We start from the raw sequence: 21,569 nt of genomic DNA, 5'->3' as shown, positions 1-21,569 counted from the left end.
GACGGGGTGAAGCAAGGTCAAATCTGCCCAAGACTCCTGCAGTCTAAGCCTGGCTTAACCGTCTGCTGACTGTAGCGAGGGATATTGTTCTTTTGATCATATAATGTCCCAAATTGTCAAATTATTAAAACACACATATTAGACCTTGTTCTTAGTGTCTGATCCACATTTTCTGAGAGGCCTGGGCCAACATACAGTTGTATGTTGACGCTTGACCTCATGACCTGACTCTGCCTCCTTCAATTGCATTAAGGTTCTGTGCTCTGAAAGTTATAATTCCACTTTCAACCCAGACTGTTACGTGAGATGCTCGAAAAGAGTTTCCTATTAATAAGCCAGGAGATAATAAGACCAGTTGTATCTGCTTCGTGACATATTGTTATGTATGGTTTTTACCAAATATCAAATAATCAAGCTTAATAATAATCTGGCTTGCAATAAAACATTTTTTTTTTGGAACCTCAGAAGGAAACTGAAATGTAATGCTGTCTAGAATTGGAGGTTGTTGATGGGGAAATGAACAGCTGCTCATAGATGAGGTGGCAGTTAGGAAAAGAGCGCTGACACCATTCATTTCTGGAAATTACCTGATTCAGCAAGAAAGCACTCAGTATGCTTGGAACTATTGGTGTCATGTTGTATAACTGATTTTAGAAGGTGTAATGGAAAAGTGCTCTTACGTTAAGGCACACTGAAGGTGGAGCTTGAACTGGGATGAATTAAGGATGTATGATTGAGTTTGATCAGTTGCTTTCGAGAGGAACTCGGTTTATTGAACTCATTTTGGATCCACGGTAAATCTATTCACATGGAATTCTGAAGTTTGCATTGTTTCCTTTTTTCTGAAGTGTAATTTGTTTTGGAGGCCTATGAAGCAGTGTGCCGTAGAACCTAAACCCTCTGGCCGAGGGTGAGTTTTTTTGTCTGAGTGTGTGTGCGTGCACATCTCTGTCCGTAGCTAATCTTGCATGCTGCTGCACCGAACCACGTAACATTTTGGGTGCTTATTTATGGCTGCATGCTTAAGGACCTCTCGTGGTTGCTGTGACTCACTTTCATTGCCTGTTTGATGCTGGAAATGATTGACTGCTGCCTCTTCACCCCACTTGGCAACCCTTACAATTTTACAGGGCGGCTAACGATTTTCATTGTCCTCTCAGTTTACTCCTGCGGTCACATCTCCTGATTTATGACCAATTTTAACACCTTCCTTTCCCCCTTTTTGTAAACACAACTGGTTTCTGGCAGTGCTCAGGGTATACAAGCTCTCCTTCTCATCCAGACACAAATTCAGCTATGGCAAATGTTGTTTAAAAGTAAAATTCAAAGTATTCATCAAAAAATGTTGTCGATGTGTTTCCATTATTTAATGATTTTAGCTAGTTTACAGCATCAGCAGAATGCAGGAAACATTTCTTTCTCTGGGGGAAGACCCACAGATGCTTTGGTTTGGAAATACTCCATATTTTTTAGGGCTCACGGTTGGCAAATGTGCTCTTTCTTGTTCCACAGCTAAGTGCATTGGACCTTGCAGACACACCTGCCGGAGTTTTATTGAGTTCACCTTTCTAGCTTTTTACGGCAACATCTAATACACATAGTTCATAGTACCCGCCCCATGACAATGCCATTCTGTGATGAGCACATGTCGAGACATTCAGCTCGAGGCACATAGATACAAGGTTCACCCAACGTAAACAAATTGAAATATAAAATGTCACACAATTATGCAACAAGGAGGCAACAGACCTAGGGTTGTGCATATTTCAGCCTCCGGTTCTGAGATTTTAAACTCATGCTACAAGCACCTTGACCAATGAATCAACAGTATTACATTCCATGGACTTGACCAATCTGGTTGGTGGTTGGAAATAATCAGCGACATGAACAGCGTCTGCGCCCCTCCCTCAACTGTTTTAAAGTGATTATTGTGAAAGCTGCATTTATTAAATGTAAATGAATAATGCTTTGTCCATGTGGAAAGTTTTGTTTTTCACAGCAAGCATCTAGCTGTTGTACAGTCACAGTGTTCATACCTTTTTCTTTCCCCCTGATCTGCCAAGAAACCCATGTTCATGCATACTTTGACTCTCACCAGCACACTTATATTAATGTAATATACTATACTAAAAATTACGAATGAGCCATGTTTATTTTTTGAAGGTGCTAGGGCAACACTTTCTTACTCCAAACTTGTCAAATCCTCACGATTGGTCAGCCCTCAATATTTATACTACATCAGTTGTGACACTACAGTCCCCCACGCCCTTCCCTGTAAAACTGCTACACTGACACAGGAAGCACGTTCAACTCCTCACAGAAATGCCCCATCTTGTTAGTTGTGAGGCAACAGTGCCAACCTCTGCCCTTCTTTAGGATATTATTATTTATTTTCATCAAACAGGATCTCTTTTTTTTCTACTTAAGACATGTTCAATTCACTGGATTGGCCATACATATATTGGGTTGTTTCCTATTAATGCAGGCACATGTGATTTATAATCCCAAGAAGGCCCAGGCTTAAGTCCGTTGTTGAAGAAGCCTCTTCAGAGTCACAAGCCCTCATATTGAGATGACTGTATAACATATTCTGCTTATGAATAGCAATGAATCAAAACAGCATTGATACAATTCATATTGCCAAGTCAGAACAAATTTTTTTTTAAAAAGACAACGCTCATTCATGTGAGATCCAAGCGTGGGCCATATACCCTGTGCATTACTTTTCCTTTATCTTCAGCATCTGTTGTGCCAAATGCTGTTTTATGGCCATTTTTAGCACGAGTGAAAACAAAGTGCTGGCAAGCCCGCCAAACTGGCAGAACGAGCCTGTTAATCCCGCTCAGTTACCATTTTACATAGCATTGCTATATTGAATAGAGTTTCAATCAAGTGATTGGTCATTGTTGTTGAGTAGCTCATGTCCACTTCAACGTTTGAATTGTTTCAATACTCAATCAGGAGGGTATAAAAACATTTTGTAATCACAGACAAAAATATATATTTATCAGAATGATGACATGAGACATTGAAGAAAAAAACATGAAAAGACAGTATTACATTTGCCCATGATGACTTTGGTACTTTGTCAACCCTGAGCTGAATTATGACCTCCATTTACGGGACAATTGATCCAACCGGGGCAAGAAATCGTGGAAGAACTCGTCCGCTTGGAGTGATGTATGCTCCATCTGTGTCTTCTTTCCATTACAAAGAGGCTAATGCAGTATGGCTTGAGGCAAGAGAGACTCAGTCTACCTCCCTGTGGGAAATGAGACTGCTTGAAACACCTCCCAGTAGAGAGATCAACTACCTAGACACCCATTAATTCATCCATAAATTTTAAATGTGAACATCACTGATGAAGTGCTGCATGTTCAATAAAACAACATTTGACGGGAAGGTATGGGCCTATATATCTCCTTAGATAAGGTCTTTGCAAGGTGCCGGTTAAATGGCTGGATTAGATCATATTAGTATGCACCCTGTGTTGCATGCACTGGATCAGACTGCAGACTCATTCACGCTACATCGGGCTTGAAGGGCAAACAAAAGTAGCCTTTTGTTGTGGCATCAACCATGGCCATCTCCAACATTCTGAATGAGGTATTTTATATATTTATATTTGTATTTAAAAAATAAATAAAGTGAAGCCTCAAGGGGGCTCCTGTGCCAAGAAAATGTTTTGAGAACATTTATGGTAGATGAATGTTATGTCAGCTCAGGTGGAGTGATGTTCTGAGGGAGGAGGTATACACAACACCTCGAGAAGAGCCTCACAGAGTGTAAAGCCACAGAAATTGGGTCTCAATGGCATCTTCAAAAGCGATATGAGAGAGGATCAAGCCACCTTTCAACTGTGTAAATGCACAAGTCAGATTGTCAGCTTTTTCTCCAGACCAAGCAATGGTATTTTTCTGGTTCGCCTGAAAGGAAAAAGAAGGTGTGAGGAGAGACAATATGAAAGATATTCAACATGTAATGAAATACATTTCTGTTTGAGTGTCAACAAAAAATATTCCATTTAATAACCTGCAAGCCAAGCACATGAAGTTAGTTTGTTTCTACCTGCAGGTACTGCAAATGCAAAGTACCTGTGACTAAATAACCTTATTCAACGATTGGTATGATATCTTTTGAAAAATAATTCCCAATCGTGTGTGCGTTTTCTTGCAGAAATCAGGCAACGTGTAACTTTTCATTCTTTACATGCACGGAATTGTGGTTTGAGTTAACGTAACTACAGAATTGATGTTTTTTCAGTCTATAATTACATGACAAATGAGTCCCTGTTTAAGTGCTGAAGTTAAGTGACAAATCCATATTGACTTCTGGCTTAACAACGAGACACAAACGGCAGTCTTTTATGTGAAACTATTGTGCTTTTGGATCTCCCCATGGACCCCGACTTCCTCCCTACACATAGTGTGTGACTCCTGATTCATTACATGGATTATATGTGAATTGACTTCGTGGCATTTATATACAAATTACAATGCAATACATGTGGGAATACTGTGAGAACAGACTGATCTGGTACAAAAATGTTTTTTCCTTTAGTTTTTGGAGTTGCCAATAGATTTAAATAAAATGAAAAAGAATACAATGCCAGCAATTGTGGTTTCTGTCAAAATACGTTCACAAATGTACATGTTTGTAATAGTTTGTTTCCTCGCTGCCAAAGGGAAGCCGTCTGAGTAACACTATAATGGTTTTCTGCCGCATATTTGTTCACAATGTGTAAAAACCCTTAAATTATGTTTCCCTTGGGCAGCTAAAGCTGTGAAACAATGCACTTCACAGAACCCACGCAAGTTGCATGTCAAGAGACTTTATAGCACTAATGTTTTCCACATTGTATATTGAGGCCTCAGTGGGACGCACTCCTTTATTTAAAGTGACAGACATGCCGCAGAGGCGCCCTCAAATGTATTAACAGAGACAGCCTCAAATCAATTGTCTGCTACACTGTCAATGTGCAATGAGTCATAAAGGAGTCACCAACACTGACTTCGAAAGGGTGTTTTCACACCTGTAGTTTGGTTCATTTGGTGTAACCAAGGGGAAAAATAAATCCATTTGAAGGTTTGGTCCAGTTCCAATTGGTCACATATTACGAATAACAACGAACAGATCGAGACTTGACTGTAGAAAAGCCGCTGTGCGCACTCCCTGATGATTGGTGTAATGTTGGAGAGTGCACAGACACACTTGTTTCTTCTACTGTGATGATTCGGGGGCTCATCACTGTCTCGCCGATGTCGCACAATTTTGCATGGCCGTGACAAACTGACCAAGTATACGAGTCCAATACAAGCAGAGCACTTGTGACTGCTTCTGACCTATTCATCAGGGGAAATGCACATGGCTGCATACAAGATTGCTTCCTGAACATCCATCCTGATCAGCAGATGGATTTATAAGTAGTTCTGCCTTTGAAATAATGCTGAAATCTCATGTGTGCGGTCACAAAAGCTCGTCCTTTGTTTTCTTTCATATCACAAATGAAGTGCCCCAGACTCTGCTGAGTTGTTGGTCTGCATCAGGGTTCAGTTGATAGCTTTCTCAGCAGCCCAAATGAACTAACTGAGTTATTGTTAACTGAGATGAACAGGCTGAGCAGTTGTGAACGCACCTTGTATTAGGTCTGACTTTAAATTTACTCCCAAAAAAACTACGTGAAGGTACAACTTTTAGAATCTTTAGAAGGTTTTAGAAATATTTGAGTTTAAACAATACGAGTCAAATGTTAGACTTAGTCCAGAGCTGTGGTTCTTCATTCTGCTTCCTTCACTGAGCAAATCAATGATCAGAAGACAAACACAAAGGCAGAGAGAGAAGTTCACTCATCCAACACACCAAACCCTTGCAGAAAGACACAGCAACTTTAAATACCCTACGGCCAACACCACGTGAAGAAGGGTCAGACATAAGCCACAATTTAAAGCACTTGACTAAACAACATTTTTCATTTAAGTTTTAACTGAACAATTACTCTTAGATTCGAGAGATGATTTGACTTTTAATGGAAAATAAGATCAATTCAAAGACCTGTTGGAGCGCTTCATGTCCGCCTGTTAAAGAGCCCCACACCCAACCAAGGGAACAAGGAAAAATACAAGGTCAGGGAGTAAATGCAGCTCCCTCACACTCTGTGTTCCTTTTTGATTGAACACCAACAATGAAACACCATTAGTCACCTTGGACAGGGGCTGTGGGGAAAAGAGGGTTAGAGTCTTCACATTATCAGAAACCTTTCTTTTCAATGACACTAAGAAAATAAACTTGCCACAGTTGTGACAGCTAGATAGACCAGCACACCAAAAGAAGTGATTGACTGTTGATTTGAAGTGTGGTCAGTACCTACAAGCCTTAGCACATATATACTGCATATCCTTTTTTAGACAACTGCAACTCTCTTTATTGTAGAATAAATCAAAAGTACTCATGTCAGCAGCTTGCTAAAAGCAAAATCATCATTTAACCATTTAACTGATTACTTTAAAACCAGCTTTGTTCTGACCTCTAGCTATGCTGAACACATTGTACCGTTTTATGAGCCAGTGCACAGCCTCTGACCCTCAGCAGCGGCCCTCTGGCGGATCCAACATTTGGAATTAAAAGAAAGGGTAACTGGGTTTTTTTTTCTCCATCAGGGCCTCTGTGATTTGGAACAAACTACTGGAGGAGCTTGGACAATAACTGAATCAATATAATTTTACCGGCATCAAACGTATTTTTGTAGATGTGTTTTTATTCGATGGGTGCACTTGTTGCCTCAAAGGCACTTTTCTTTCTCTTTTCATGCCGTCCAAAGCCATGCTGAGAACGACCATAGCTCCACTCCAACCTGAAAGTGGTTTAAAAAGTGGATGCATTTATTGATTTTTGCTTTTTTCTTATTATCATTTTTTCTTCTTTTTCCCGAGCTTTATCTTGTTGTACTTTTGTTCTGTATCACAAGCTTATTTCTACTGCCTTTTCAATCTTTGAGTTTTTTGACGTGCTTTAAATAAATGGTACTTTTAAAAAAAAAAAAAAATTCAGTATTAATAAAATTATGTTCACATGCACAAGTAATGTAATATTACAACAGAACAAAATGATGGAAAATAAGTCTTATAAGTGTGTGTGTGTGTGTGTGTGTGTGTGTGTGTGTGTGTGTGTGTGTGTGTGTGAAAGATAGAGAGAGTGAAACAAACACATTTTTCCACTTAAATTCAGTTTTTCTAAGGAGCCAACCGTCATTTAACTATAATCGTCATCTTACTTTATTAATTGAGCTCAAATTTGATGCTATTGTTTTGACTGTCGGAAAACCCAAACTATTATGTTATAAAGATGATTGATAATTTCTATGCCTCATATTCATATTGCCTGTCAATGTTTAATCAATCGTCAATACCCAGCCAAGTACAGAGAGAAAATAAAATGTAACAACACACAGTCGTCTTCCGAGAAAACTGTCAATTACTAAACCTATATATATATATCTATATAGATAAAGATATATACATATATATATATATATATATCTACATACCATATGATGGGCCTCGTGTGGCCCTTGAGTTAGGGAGGGTTCTCTGACAATGATGTAAGATGAATAAAGACCCGGAAAAAATAGGGAAAATAGGATTTACGTGACCAGGGGAGCTGCCTTACCCTGAAAATGTGCTTACTCTTTAACCTCTGCTTTCACAGCATTAGTCACATGACCTGTAGCCATCCGGATGACATTGTCTCGTACAGAGCTCCTCCTTAAGGCGCACTCCGCTTCCTTCTATGACTGTGATGTGGAGCTCGTGCTGACCTACATTTGTGTACATCTATCCAGACCATGACATTTGCTTGTCACTTAGCAAATACTGTTGGGCTAAAGGCTATGATTAATAATGAATGGCCAAATCACTACTTGGCAGAGATACACAAATAAATACGTACACTGCAGCAGTAGGAGGTCGATGCAGCATAAGACAGTTTGCATATTGATGGAGGCAGTGGTGTAAACTTTTAAGATGGTCATTAAGAATATTCATAATTATAAGTAAAACTTGCCAGTTTGTTGGAAAAATACCAATTTGTTGTCACACGAGCAACACTGCTGTAAAACGAGCAAATTCTGCCAGTTGCAGCATCACTCTTTTACCAGTGTAGACAAAAAGCTTCAATACTTTCTATCTTTCCACATTTCTGCCACTTCAGCTCCACAACGGAAGCCTAAAATCTTCACTTTTGTGTAGCAGAGGTGGATAAAGTAGCTGAGCTATATCTCCTCAGTATAGTCAGCGCTCAGCAGACAATCGGTGGATACAGTAGACCTACTAATGATTACAAAAAAGCTGACATTTGCTTTGAAACTCAGCTATGGAAGCAAGTCGATGTGAACCCCGCGGTCTGAGTGGCCATTTTAGCAGCAGATCATGAAGATGAAAGCATCCACGTATGCCTCAGCATCCTCTGGTGACTATGACAATTACAGTAGTTTGGCAGGAGGCAGCCAGGAGGGAGCCGTGCTGAGAGGAAAGTCTTTGTTTGGCTGCGGCCTGTCATATGGTCTGTTTGATTCCATCTCGGACTATTATGTGAATCCATCCCTGGTGGATATGCAAGCTCGCTTCACAATTATTCATAATTCAGGAGACATCTTCAGCAAACAAGTGACACAATGTAATTAGTATCATGGATGATCTATTTACTTTCTCGTGATCTCATTCGCAGAGTAATTTAAGTTTATTGGACACATGGCTGGAGGTTTTTTACCAAAAAAATTAAATATTTATTTCTTTTCTTTTTTTTTCCTCAATACATTTGAAAGGTAAGGTCAACATTGAACAGGTTGTGGGTATCAGGTGGATGTGACCAGTCCATTCTTCATGTGTTACCCTTTAACCTCTCCTTCGCCATTCGGCAGCACCTTCCTGTTGTCACGAGTTCCCACCTCCCTCCACTAAAAGAAATCAAATGTAAAAATGAAAATCAAATGCCTCAGGATATAAAATGAATTAAACATATTGTACACACACTCACACAAAATCTGGATTGAAAATTGACTCCCCGTGGGTCAATGCTGGCAACCAGCCAATTCCATTAAACAGTCATTTTGTTAAGTGTTAAATCATTGTTGCGGTTTGTGCCTTATTGCCTTACAATTGGCCGTAGAGAGAATAAGAAAAGAAACTGTTTACACACAATTGTCCTCAGTTTGTAACCTTCAAAAAAAAACAACCCTTTAGTAATCACTAAAATACAGCAAAAATATGTCAGTCTCAACTGTTCAGACTTAACTGACAGCTGTTTTTCTCCTGCAGTTATTTCCTTCCATCTGTTCCCTCTTGTTCCTTGCCTCAGCTTTTCATCAATGTCTTAAGTTGGTTATTTTACAAAAGTGGTCATAGAAAATAAATACAAATATTTTCCAGAATGGGATTTTTGTATGACCTCGATGTCACTCCTTTGACTGTTTTCTGTAGTCATCTGCCACTTCAGTCCGTCTTTCCTTCTTCCACGTTGCCCTTCATTCTTTTCGTAATGTCGTCCTCCCCTCACTTTTTCTTTATCGCACTTCTGCAGAGTTCACTGTTGCAGTTCCCATAGTGATGATTATGGTGTAGATAATTAAATAAATAAATACATACATAAAAAAAACAAATAAATACATAAATATATCCTCATCAAATAAATACATGTTTGTCAGATAGTTTGCCTTGGCATAGTTTGACCCTACCGACATAAAGTTACTGTAAACTGTCTCACAGCTTAAAATAAAGGTTGTAATATGTCATTTTGGAGAGAGGGAAAATCATCCCTTCAGACTAAACGGCAATTTTGGTGACTTGATATCTTTTCCTTTACTCTTTCGGCGTATCAGCTCCAGCTTTCATTAAAAAAAAAAAAAAAAAGAAGAAGAAGAAAAAAAGGAAATCTTGAGTTCAAAGTTTAACACTGGGATTTTTTCTTCAACGGAGATAACGAGGTGGTGCTCGGCCTTTAAGGACTACACAGTGCTGGCTCTGAGTGCCAGAAGGGTGAGCATGGGAGGAAGTGGCGTAAACGTCTCTCTACACAGGAGGAGCTGTGCTAGGACCCTTCCTCCTCGGGGTTCCCCGGAGCGTAGTAACCCGCCAGTTGCCTGAACCGCGGTCCCCAGTCGCTGAGGTAGGAGAAATCCTGCTCGGAGGTGGTGGACAGCGTGTGGATGGAGCTTAGCGAAAGCGCTGGTGAACTGGTGCCCTCAAAGGCGTACGTCTGGAAGGAGTCATACGGCGGCACCGACAGGTCGGCGTCGGCCTGCTCCACCTTCTTTCGGATGTAGCCTTTGAACAGGGAGAAGTCTGCCGCTGTCGCTGCAGCCGCCTCCGCGCCACCACCCACGCGGTTGGACTGCATCCACTGCGGCAGTGAGCGGATGTCCGGGCCAGAGTCACAGCTCTTCGCCTCTGGGAAATCATAGAGGTTCCTCAGGGCGCTCATGTCGTACGCCTGAGTGTCCTGCTCCCCTCCGCCCTCGTCGTTGTACTTGATGACGTTGTCCCTCATGTCCTCCTCATCCTCCGTCATCCTCTGGCCCTTCCTGTGGCGTTTCAGGGTCAGGATCAGCAAGACGAGGACTGATGGGAAAGGAGACGTAACAAGACAGAGTGAGAGAGAGTGTGTGAGAGAGGGGGAGGGAGGTAGAGAATGATTCCACACAATTTGTCAAGTATGCACAGGTTAATTGAATAAGTTTACAATGAAAACCTTGATATTCTTAAGTGTTGGCACACTCATGTCTTGGCACAAAATAAAGGTACATATGAATTAGTCTGATTAAACTGAACAGTAGGATGAGATGACTGCCATTAAATATAAGTATGTGGCTTTAACTGTCTTAGTGCACAGCGGCCACGGATTAGAGTTGTCAGGCTGACTTTAAAAAGCTAGCATGCAAAAATAGAATTCCTCTTCATCTTGCTAAGAATAAATGCATCCCAAACCCATATTCAGCACATTCAGTACACAACTGTGAGCAGATACATGTGCTAAAGGTGTTCTTGGTTCATGTTGGCGGCTTCACACCATGTCTGTACTTTCCATGGGAAAGTTTCAAACTACACCCGTTGCAATTTAGATTTCACCCTCCAGGCAGATAGGGGAAGGTAATATATCATCACGTTTTACATTTCAAATGCATAAGTATTGATTGTTCACAATCCTGATTGCCTTGCCCAGAAATATGATTTAAAAGGCCTAATGGAGACCAATCTGTGTATCAATACTCATCCAAATGGAGTGAAACAAAGACCGTGCGGTTCAATCACTATTTAAAACCGCCTAAAAAGAGAAAGAAATGCCTCGTAAAATTAAGTCTGAATTAAAGAAGGGAAAGCAACTGAGATGGATCACGTTATAGACTAATGAGATGAGAGGAAAACAAAGGCTGTATGCAGAGATAAATCAATGAGGCTTTAATTTCAGCTTAGTTATTTTAATTACTGCCTACATTTGTGATTAGACAAGTCTCACTTAGCTCAGATAACCATCCCCTGACTCTTGCAGCCCTCCTCCGGCTGCCCCTTCCCTCTGAAACCTCCATCAGATTTGACTCTCGAGTTGCAGCAACTTCAAATGTAATTTTCAGAGATGGTAAAGTCACTGATTTCAGGCGGTTATGAATTAATTTCGCTCACTATGGCTGTGAGAAATATAATGTACATGTAGTATAATATGATGTATAATCTACAATCTAGCCTCTTTTTGATCTACTAATTAGAGATAAAAGAAGAACTGATAGACAGTACTTGGTAAATACTCTCGAATGCAATCTTGACACAAACAAAGATTGAGATCATTCAAATATTTATGTTAAATTATGCAACAAATATTCTATCAATGGAATAATTAAAAACCCATATACCAGAATGCATGATTTCACAGTAGCTGGTAGTATGTCACTTATTTCATTCTCTATGAAGGATAACTAATCAAAATAAATGTGATTTCTTTTCAGAATGTGTTTTCTTTCCCCCCTGCTCTCTTTCCACTTTGCAATTTTAAATGAATTAAGTGAGCTAAGAGTGTTTTTTTTGAGAGAATGTCATACATGCTGATACAAAAAATGATAGGTGTTAAAACGTATTATTAGTAATGAATATCTGTGACAAAAAAAAAGAAGAAAGTACTCAGATCAAGAGATGAAAATGTGGATCCTTAATTCTCGAGCTTTGATTAGCAGCAGGATGCGTTTCCTGCGGCCAGTGGACTGCTACGAATCCCTTTTTCTCCCCTTCAGCAGGGACAATGAGCCTCTCCTCTGAAGGGATGCCAGTGAAGGGACATTTAGATGGATCATTAACCAGTGGGCACCATGCATCTTCTAGAACAGATAGCCTGTTGCCTAAACAAATGCCTACAAGCCCACAGAGATAAAAAGACTATCAATTACAACGGAGCTAGCGCTGTCTGGGACGGCACAGATTGTTTGATGCTCTGAAGCCACCGGAACACCCATCTATGCATTGTGAAAACGGAGAAATGCCCACATCGTTCCACAGCCTAACTAGATCAATGTCGTGACTTTATGTGCCGCGTACAGGATATTCACACACGTGAAAGCACATTAGTATGCGTGGAAAAAAAGCCAACGGACAAATACACTATTTCAAAGCGACCTTGGAAGTCAGGATGAGACTATAAAACACCATGTATTACCTTTCCGCTTTCGACGCCTGCCACTACTCTTTTCCTCCATTGCAAATTGGAAGGGAAAAAAAAGTCCGAAACATCAGTTTCAAACATATAATCTGCACCAGTGACTTGTAGCTGCTCCTGGTAATTGTCTTCATTTGGCTTAAATGGGCGGAAAAATAACTCTGTGTGTATTACTTACCTAAATAGCTATGCCGGTCTAAAGAGTCTTGCTGATCTCGAGTGGGGACTTAATGCAGTATCTGTGACTGATAATACACACTCGTTCTCCTCTCACATTGTTTAGTGGGCTCTGTTGGGAGTGTGGTGTCTGTAACCATTGTGTTTATTCTTTTCCTCCATGAATGGGGCGAATTAATTGCCACTGGGTTGAGGAAACAGTCATGGTTTGTGGTAAATTGCGGCGCACACTGTCATGCATACTAATCAAGCCGTAAGACAATTACACTAAATTCAGACTAATGAGGAGAGTAATAGGAGGTAGAAAACTTGATGGTATGAACTCCCGCGTACGTGCAGATCAGCCGCTTTTTTTCAGTGAACAGTATTGAAGGAGTGACTTCAGGTGGCAGTTCAGTCTGAATCAGATAATATCGCTTCTGAAAAAGCCTTCCTCGCTGATAACGGTGTCTGTGAGTGTCACTGCCTATTAGGGACACACAGATGCGTACAGTCAGCTATCGGAAACCTAGTTATTCGATTGGAGAGTAACATGCCTCAGGCAACGCTAATACAACACCATGTACAGAGTTTACCTCAGTAGGAAGCATATGCACCTGTGTATACCTGCCTCCTATACGTATAAAGCTGGTCCCCATGTGTACAGCTGTTGCGATAAGCGCTCCTGACAAGACGGTTAATATACCCGTGGGCTGCGCTGGTTGCCCCCACCCAGGAGTTCATCCCGAGCAGATGGGAGGTAATTGGAATGGATGCATGCAGATGCTGCGACGCAGTGGAATGGATTCATCACATCGGGCCTATACATGAACTGATGGAAGGACTGTTTGTTTGTAAGGTAATTAGGCAGGAATTTGTTTTCATTTTTCTCATCATCCAAAAATTGATGTAATAGAGGCGGTCCAGCCTCTGGAGAGAGGGAGCGCATGCTGGCTGGCTGGTTAGGTGGACGCTGTGTGCGCGGAGGGTGTGTGTGTGCGTGTGTGTGTGTGTGTGTGTGTGTGAGAGAGAAAGAGAGAGAGAGAGAGAAGACAAAGAGCACACATTATTGGTAGCTGAGAGAGCGGCTTGAAGTTTATAGGTGAGGAGTGATTTGTCCAAGTGTGTGGATGTGTGCTTACCAAGCACGATTAGATCCACACTGTGAGTCTGTGTGTGTGTGTGTGTGTGTGTGAACGGGAAAGCGGCAGGAACAGGAAAGTGTTGGGCGATGTGCACTCGATAAGATTGCTGCCACATGCCTCAGTCCCGTCTGTTATTCACACCACATGATAGTTGTGAAAACACTGCTCATCCCCCCCAACACCGGACCCCACAGCCCTGAGATTGCACTGCCCACATGATAACTGCCAGAATCCAGGCACTCCGACTTTGCCTGTCCCACAGCGATTTGACGAGGCCTGTTCGGTCCATTTTCTACCTATCCGTCAAATCAAAGCGTCGCGGACGTGGCACTGATTAGAGTCGCTGACACTATTGGAATCAACGTGGCGTCATTTCATCAATGGAGTCAAAATGGCACCGATCATGAAATATTACCAAAATAGTTAACTCGCGACAGCCTTTAGCGTCAGCCTGTAACTCTGCATGATGGTTTCATCCATATCACCATGGCTGCAATGAAAGTAAAGCTCTGCACCTCTATTCTCCTGCACATGCAGTGTCTACCTTTCCACAGCTTTTTAAGACCAGAGAGTTGTTTTCAACAAAAGCCTTTGAGTGGATGCCATCAATCCGAGAAACCGAGAACACCAAAACCACAATGCACCGCAAACATATTTTCTTTTATATAGCCAGCAGAGGTTGCCTTAGATTTGTACATAACATTTGTGTTGAGGCTTTTAAAACCACGATGAATAAATGATGCTCTGCTTTTGAAGTTCACTCCAGTCGATGGTTTGGTTAATGTAGACAGAGCTTGAACAACTCTCATTAGAAACGCTCTTAAAAGAAATAAAAAAAGCAATGTAAGTCACAGTCAAAGCTGCCGGGTGTCGCATCATCCATCATTCACCGCCTGCACAATGTAAAAGGTGCATAGGCGCGAGCGGGGGGGGGGGAAACAAAACACCGTGACAGCGCTGTTGTTTCTTTCTGTCACTGACGAGTGGGATGCTGAGACGTGCAGAGAGGGGAGAACTCAAAGCTAACTCATAAAAATTTCAGATTTGACAATACTAAACCTCTTCGGGCTCTAAGAGGGTTAGCGTGAGCATGCGTGTGTATGTTGCCGAGTGTGTGTTTACGTGTCTGTGTCTAAAAATCGGAGAATGTCTGGAAAGCCTCTTCTATTTACAGCCTACTGTTCCAGCGCTACACAAGTGCTGAGGAAGCTATTTTGCCTGTTTGCTCGCTCTAACCTAACCCCCCTCCACTTCACTTCCATTCATGCTATCTCCGCCTGTGTTCCGAGGATCAAAGTGCCTTCATATCATTCATAAACCCAGGCATCATCGCGCTGCTGTTCAAACAAAAGCTTTCTCCTCAGAAAGGCAGCAACAAAATGTCCAACAGGAAAGCCACTCATAAAAGGCAGATGAAACATTTATCTTGTTTTTTATGTCATTCCACTTGTTTTTGTTTTTTTTTGCCACTGCATGTGCAATTTCATTCGTGAAATATAGATAACCTAAAAGAGGTCAAGCCATTGAAAGACACATACTTGGTTGCGTGAGCAAGCAGACATGTTGTGTCTTTAGGTGCAGCCCTTAGCCTTGCCTTTTCACTTCTCACCCACTATTGAACATCGTACTGCTGGTGGTCCTGCAGGAGTAGTTGAACTTAGCAGTGACCCCGAAAAAAGCAATACTAATGAATTGTGCTTATCCATCGGTCTTGTCATCCATCATACACCCATACATTTATCTCCCCATTCATCGATCAATACGCACATAACATGAGTACATCCGTCTGCTTACCAATGAGGATGAGCATGCAGACCAGGAGTGCTATGAGCGCCCCTGGGCTGAGAGCGGCACTCATTACGTAGGCTGTGGCACTGCAGGACTGGATGGCTCCCTCTGTATTGCAAAAGAAAACAACAAATATGTACTGTACGGATTAAAAACTAGTTATGAGTCACTGCAGCACTTTTTAATCAAAAGAAAACCTTGTTTTTCCCATCGTGCATGTATTATATCCCCTCCCCCCCCCCTCTGAAATCCCTCTTGAGGACCGTTTGTCTGCAGATTTGTGACCTTAAACCACAAACATACGCAGATAAAAGCTGTTTGCTGACCAAAACAATGACATGGAGATTTCCTTTTTTTTTTTTTTTTGCACTGTTGCTGATGATCATGGAGGTGACACTGATGATGTGGTTAGAACAGCTCCTTCAGTGGATCTCACCTGTGTCGCAGCCACAGACGTGAATGGTCAGGGTGCCTGTGGAGCTGAGGGAGGGAGGCCCGCTGTCCACCACCAGGATGGGCAGGAAGTACACATTCTGCTCATGGCGGTTAAAGCCTGACCGCTGGGTCCGGATGCCAGCTGTGTTGTCTGGGCGGATGGTGTGTGTCGGAGGGTGGGAGTCAGAGAGACAAGGTAGAGCAGAGGATAACACATGAGCGACTTAAGAACAAAACCTTTCCGTCTGCTCACTGATGTCAGTTTTCTTTTTTTTTTTAGCAGACTGCGTGAAATCGATGAAACTCCATCCAGCGAGTGCTTTTATGTGCTTTTTACTTTTTTATGTGGGGCTGTTGATCGTGCCGACTTCTTTGACATGATTAAAAAAGTCGGGGCAAGTCATTGTTTTAAGACCTGACGCTTGACAATGTGATATGTTTGCCGCTTTATTTGAGGAATAACAATAGAAATGACTTTCTCAAGAAAAAAAGAGAGCATCCAGAAAAGTACCATCCTTGTTATACATGGTCTGTATAAATCATTTACTATAATGCATAGTTCAAGGACTCCGGCAAGATTGTCAGGTTTAACTTGAGGTTGAATGATTTCACCGGGGAAGAGAACTGCTTTTGTGCTATTAACATTTATCATGTGTCTTTTTTTGTTCTTTCTTTAAACAAAAACAGGAGCAAAATGAGTGAGAGAGCCACTGTTTGAAATTAAACTTCACGAGAGTGTGTGTGTGTGTGCAAGAGTGTTCATGTGTATGTTTGTGTGTGTGTGTGTGTGTGTGTGTGTGTGTGTGTGTGTGTGTGTGTATATGAGCCCTCTCCCAGAGACATAGATAGATGTAACAAAGAATACAGGAGACTGTGACAAATAGAGTCACAGAAGCTTTGTGAGGAGACTCGCGGATACCAAGCAATCCATCTGCCAGAGCATACATCACCGTTATCCACGTCGCCCTCCAGCTCCTCTGGCACATGTAGAACAATCTTCATATTACTGTTTATATACGGGAATGTTACGCCCCTGAGTTTGTCCTTTTGACTTTTACGCAGCAGTTTCCGACATGGCTGGCTGCTTTAGAAAGATATTCTCCCTAAAACGTGAAGTATAAATACTTATAGACTGAGGCCTCTTCTGTAGTTTTGAATCAAAAATATCTTCGATACTTGAAGGACAACCGCCCACATGGACCTTCATCTGAAAGTGAATACAGAGGGAGCTCTAGAGATGCTGCCGTCTCTGAAGACACAGGACCAGGCTTGACTAAGAACTACTTGGTTAAGGTTAGGGAAAGATCGTGGTCAACAAGCAAAAGCAATGTTGACTGCTCGAAGGAAGTTGGATGCAAAACAGCATTCTCATGGCCATACCTGGAAGCAGTGGTCAGTTCAGGCATTTGAGCCAGAAATGAATACTTTTTTCTTTTGTGGACCATCTTAAACCTGCACTTGAACTCCTGCCACAATATCTAAACAAGTGCATTCATATTTTAGGCTCAGTTAGACCATTAGTTTAACAATGTTGTGAGGCTGTACCGTAAAGTATGAATCCTCACACATGCCGAATGACTTTAGTGTTGTCTTTGATGCTGTAAAAAAAAATGTGTAGCAATTTTGTGAGCAAACGGGTTTTGAAATGTTGCCACTGACTGGCAAACCCCTAGAAGAGTAAAGGTAACCCACTGAAAAGTTAAAAAAAAAGAAGAAAATCTTTCAGCTTCATGGTCGATGAGCTTTCCTTTTAAGCATGATGTGGGACATTTTCCAGGTAACAGCTTGTCACGTAACCGCAAAGTTTATTCGGTAAAAAGAGGAAGTTTTGCTCGACAGACTGCTTCAGCCTCTTAAGAGAATCAAGCAATACGAGTGTGGGGGGGGGAGTCTTTTCATCACTTTGTGTCAAGACTTGGAGACAGAACGCACTGTGAGGCCATGATGGGGAAAAGAAGAAGTGACAGATTGAAAGTGACAGGTTGACAAATGTGTCAATAAAAAGAGACACCATGGTGGAACAAGAGGGGTGGGAGGATCAAAAGTCGATCCAGGGTTTTGTTTCTCTCTCTCCAAAAATATATACAGTCCTCCACCGGAGTGTTTATGTGTGTGTCTACATATATGTATGCAAATGTGTGTGTTTGCGTGGTGGGTAAATGCGTCGAATGGTGACATGTTTATATCCAAGCAAAAAATGTGATTATTAATCATTCTCCCTTATCATCTATACACAACGGAGGTCGCCGTGAAAAAATGCATGCAAAGAAAAGCAGACCACGATGTCCTGCATGTGAACGAAAGAGCCAGGGGGACACTATTTTCATATTTCGCCACGTCCATGCACGTGGTGCGTACAGTATCTGCGTGTACGTCACACGAGTCCCGTGTTATGGGTACATCCATTCACATGTGCCGGGGCTGCAGCCGGCCTCGCTGTCTTCGTGCGGTGACATTTCCCTTGCTAGGGCTGCTCCCCTGACATTTTCCTGGTGTCAGATCAATCTCGATTTAACCAGATGTCACATTCAGTTAGGTGTACGTCTCTAAACGAGGGATCTGCAAGCGCGTGTGCAAAAACACAGACGAGCATGAACAAAAAAACATCTTCCTGACGAAGCAAAGTCGTCACTGGGGAGCGCAGCGATTTGAATGTTTCCTTACATTGTGCAGATACAGCACGTGTCTGTTTTTTTTTTAATACAAAATGCACTTTTTATGATGACGCTTGAGAAAATGATGTCGACGTTCTAGTCAAAATGAATCAAGGAAATAGTCTACATTAAACAATTACAGAAGTATAAATCGCTGATACTGAAGAAACAACTCAAAACTGCGTCAGACATGCGATGGCTTGTAATACGTTCTAGTGGGATAACTTCTGCTAGCAGGACAGGATGTGTTGTTTATTAAAAAAGATGTGTCTGATAATCAGATGAATGCTAAACAATAAACCATCATTTATTACTTTTAAAATTCTTCTGCGATTTGTCACAAATATTCAGTTAGTTTACTCTAGGAATTGTCTTTGTTCTAAACAACCATCTGGCATCTGAATTAGGTGACTACGAGGTTGTCAAAATACAAGTCAATGATTCTTAGTTTTCAGAATGGCAGTCTTTTAAACTAACTCAATATTCAGGTCTACCTTTTCCAGAATGCCCTCGAGCCTCTCACTAAACATACATCGCCAATTACTTTTGAAAAGAAAGTGAGGTGATCTGAAACTCATCTGCATGAGAGTCATCGCAATTCTTCAGTCGAGCATAACAGCTGTGCGTGTTTAAAATGCACACAAACCCACTCACAAAGTATGTGACGACCGGTCTTGCGGCTTGGTACCATTCTACCCTAAAAAACAAATTATGCTGATAATGCCATCAGCACAGCGACCCAAATATGCTTCTTTACCAACAAGCCCGGTACAAGATGTTTGCCCTCTCACCTTTAACATCCCAGAGGGTGAAGTGTCGATTGCCGGAGGCTTCAGGGGCCAAGGTGAAGTAGAAGCGATGACCAGACTGTGGCTCGTCTTTATCCACCACACTGATGGTGTGAATTAGCTAAGAAAATAAAGTCAACCAATGCAGAGGAGGGTGGGGGGGGAAGCACAAGAAAGAAAAGAAAAAAAAAAACAGGTTAGATTTTCTGCTCAGATCCACTCAATGGGAACAAGAAAAATAAATATGAAAAACACTTTCCACTTTCCATTTCAAATGTCTCTTTCATGAAAGCGGGAGTGAGATGGAGCGAGTGTACTTGGATGCAACAGACTGAGAAGGATTCCAGTGGAAGTGCATTTCAAAGGCGCCATAGTCACAAAGAGATACGAAAACATCTTTCTCCACCAAGTTGACACAGCGACATGAAAAAAAAAAAACAACGTTTAATGTTAGAAATGCTAAACTATCATAAAAGGACATGCTAAAAAGCCTTATTTGAACAGAAGAAGACTTCCATATTCGGTGAGGCGGCCTTATTTGCTCCAAGAGAGGGGAAGGAATACATGCTAATGTGAGAGGAACAGAAAGACAGTCGCAGAGGCTCAGTGAAGGTGTAGTCCTCCTGTCTGATGCGACAAAATAATAGTGATCTACATTCAAAGATAAAACTCAACTGTGATCCAATTTTGAGAACTCTGTGTGAACACAATAAGGTGAGATATGATTCACTGTGAGCTGAACAGACATCAAACAGCCCCCGGAGATCCTTTCACCCTAACACAGGCCTCTTGGTGACAATTCATCCTCCTCTCATGCTATGAATCCGCAGCCAGCATCAAACCACAGGCTTAAGAATGATATTTTCATTTCACATCCGTCAGCTCTGTTTCCTTCTCTGACACCACACTATGTTTGAGTCCACCTGTCTATTATTTTTTTGATTTCCCTCACCTTTTGTTTACTGCACACTCTCACTAAAACAACAAAGAAAGAAAGATCTATTCTTCAGTGTCGCTGAATTGAATAAAGAATACAAGATGAAGACAATGTACAGTGCAGCACAAAGACTAAAATGTGTTTTTAAAGGTAGCTTGAATTCAAGATGTTCTACATTCATGGTAAGATAGTAGACCAACAAAACAGCGGCATGATGGGCCAAGTTATTAAATGTTCTGGCAGAAAGGTATCACCCTTAAGGCTCTAGCTCTAAACCTGAATTCCCTTGTGGTATTATACTACATTGGAAACTGTAACTCAAATGAAGAAGCAATGTTCCATAGAAAACATGTCGACGGATCGTAAAAGCTATAATCAGTCATTGCTTTGAATGATGCTTTCATGTCTTTAGCTAACAATAGCTATTCCAATATGTGTGTGAGAAAAATATTTGTACATTTTGCCTGAAAATATTTTAAAGCTTAATTTTTTTTGATTTGCTGATTGCACAACTAACGCTCCAGTAAAGTAATAATACCTGTAATTGTGATAATAGTAATTGTTGGTGTAAAATATGAAGATAGCAGGGCTGTCAAGTGTCACGCATTGAGCGTGACTGTCACTGGTTTCGCTCTTAAGTCCCGCCCTCCTGCCACACATCGTATTTCTCACGGTGAAAAAAAAAACTCTCGGCTATTTGATGTGCCGCAGCGCGCAAACATGACCTGGTCGCGCTGCCCTCACCATTACATGCTACCTGGAGGAATCAAGCACGTCATCAGCCAATCAAAAAAAAAAAGAAAGAAACGGGCTACACAAATAGCCAATCAGAAAAACGTATCTTTTGTATCTGTAAGATGTAATGACAGGCGGGCGGGACTGGAGCTGTCCGGCGGCGTGTATTTGCCCCCCCCCCCCCTCCCTCCTCCCTTCCCTCCGTCAACGGCTCCCGGGGGATACATGTCACTCTTGCCTG

The 21,569-nt window shown here is 41.6% G+C and overlaps 1 protein-coding gene across 2 annotated transcripts in view; it reads right to left on the bottom strand.

Moving 5' to 3' along the window:
* Positions 1–8,799: 8,799 nt before the first annotated feature.
* The window catches only part of LOC137796433 (cadherin-22), a 152,273-nt gene continuing 139,503 nt past the window's right edge, over positions 8,800–21,569 (bottom strand). For both annotated transcript variants that reach the window (XM_068594366.1, XM_068594367.1), the window contains exons 11-14: positions 19,660–19,777; positions 16,216–16,365; positions 15,786–15,887; positions 8,800–10,610 (exon numbers count right to left, since the gene is read on the bottom strand). In XM_068594366.1, coding sequence (XP_068450467.1) covers positions 10,081–10,610; positions 15,786–15,887; positions 16,216–16,365; positions 19,660–19,777 — 900 coding nt within the window. In that variant the 3' untranslated portion in view covers positions 8,800–10,080. The remainder of the gene's footprint in view (positions 10,611–15,785; positions 15,888–16,215; positions 16,366–19,659; positions 19,778–21,569) is intronic.

Source organism: Clinocottus analis, unplaced genomic scaffold (assembly GCF_023055335.1).
Source record: "Clinocottus analis isolate CAN_PGR_092001 unplaced genomic scaffold, fCliAna1.0.p SCAF_3, whole genome shotgun sequence".
In the NCBI taxonomy this organism is placed as follows: domain Eukaryota; kingdom Metazoa; phylum Chordata; class Actinopteri; order Perciformes; family Cottidae; genus Clinocottus; species Clinocottus analis.
The sequence above is the reverse complement of the archived record's forward strand: the minus strand, read 5'-3'. Positions and strand labels throughout refer to the sequence as shown.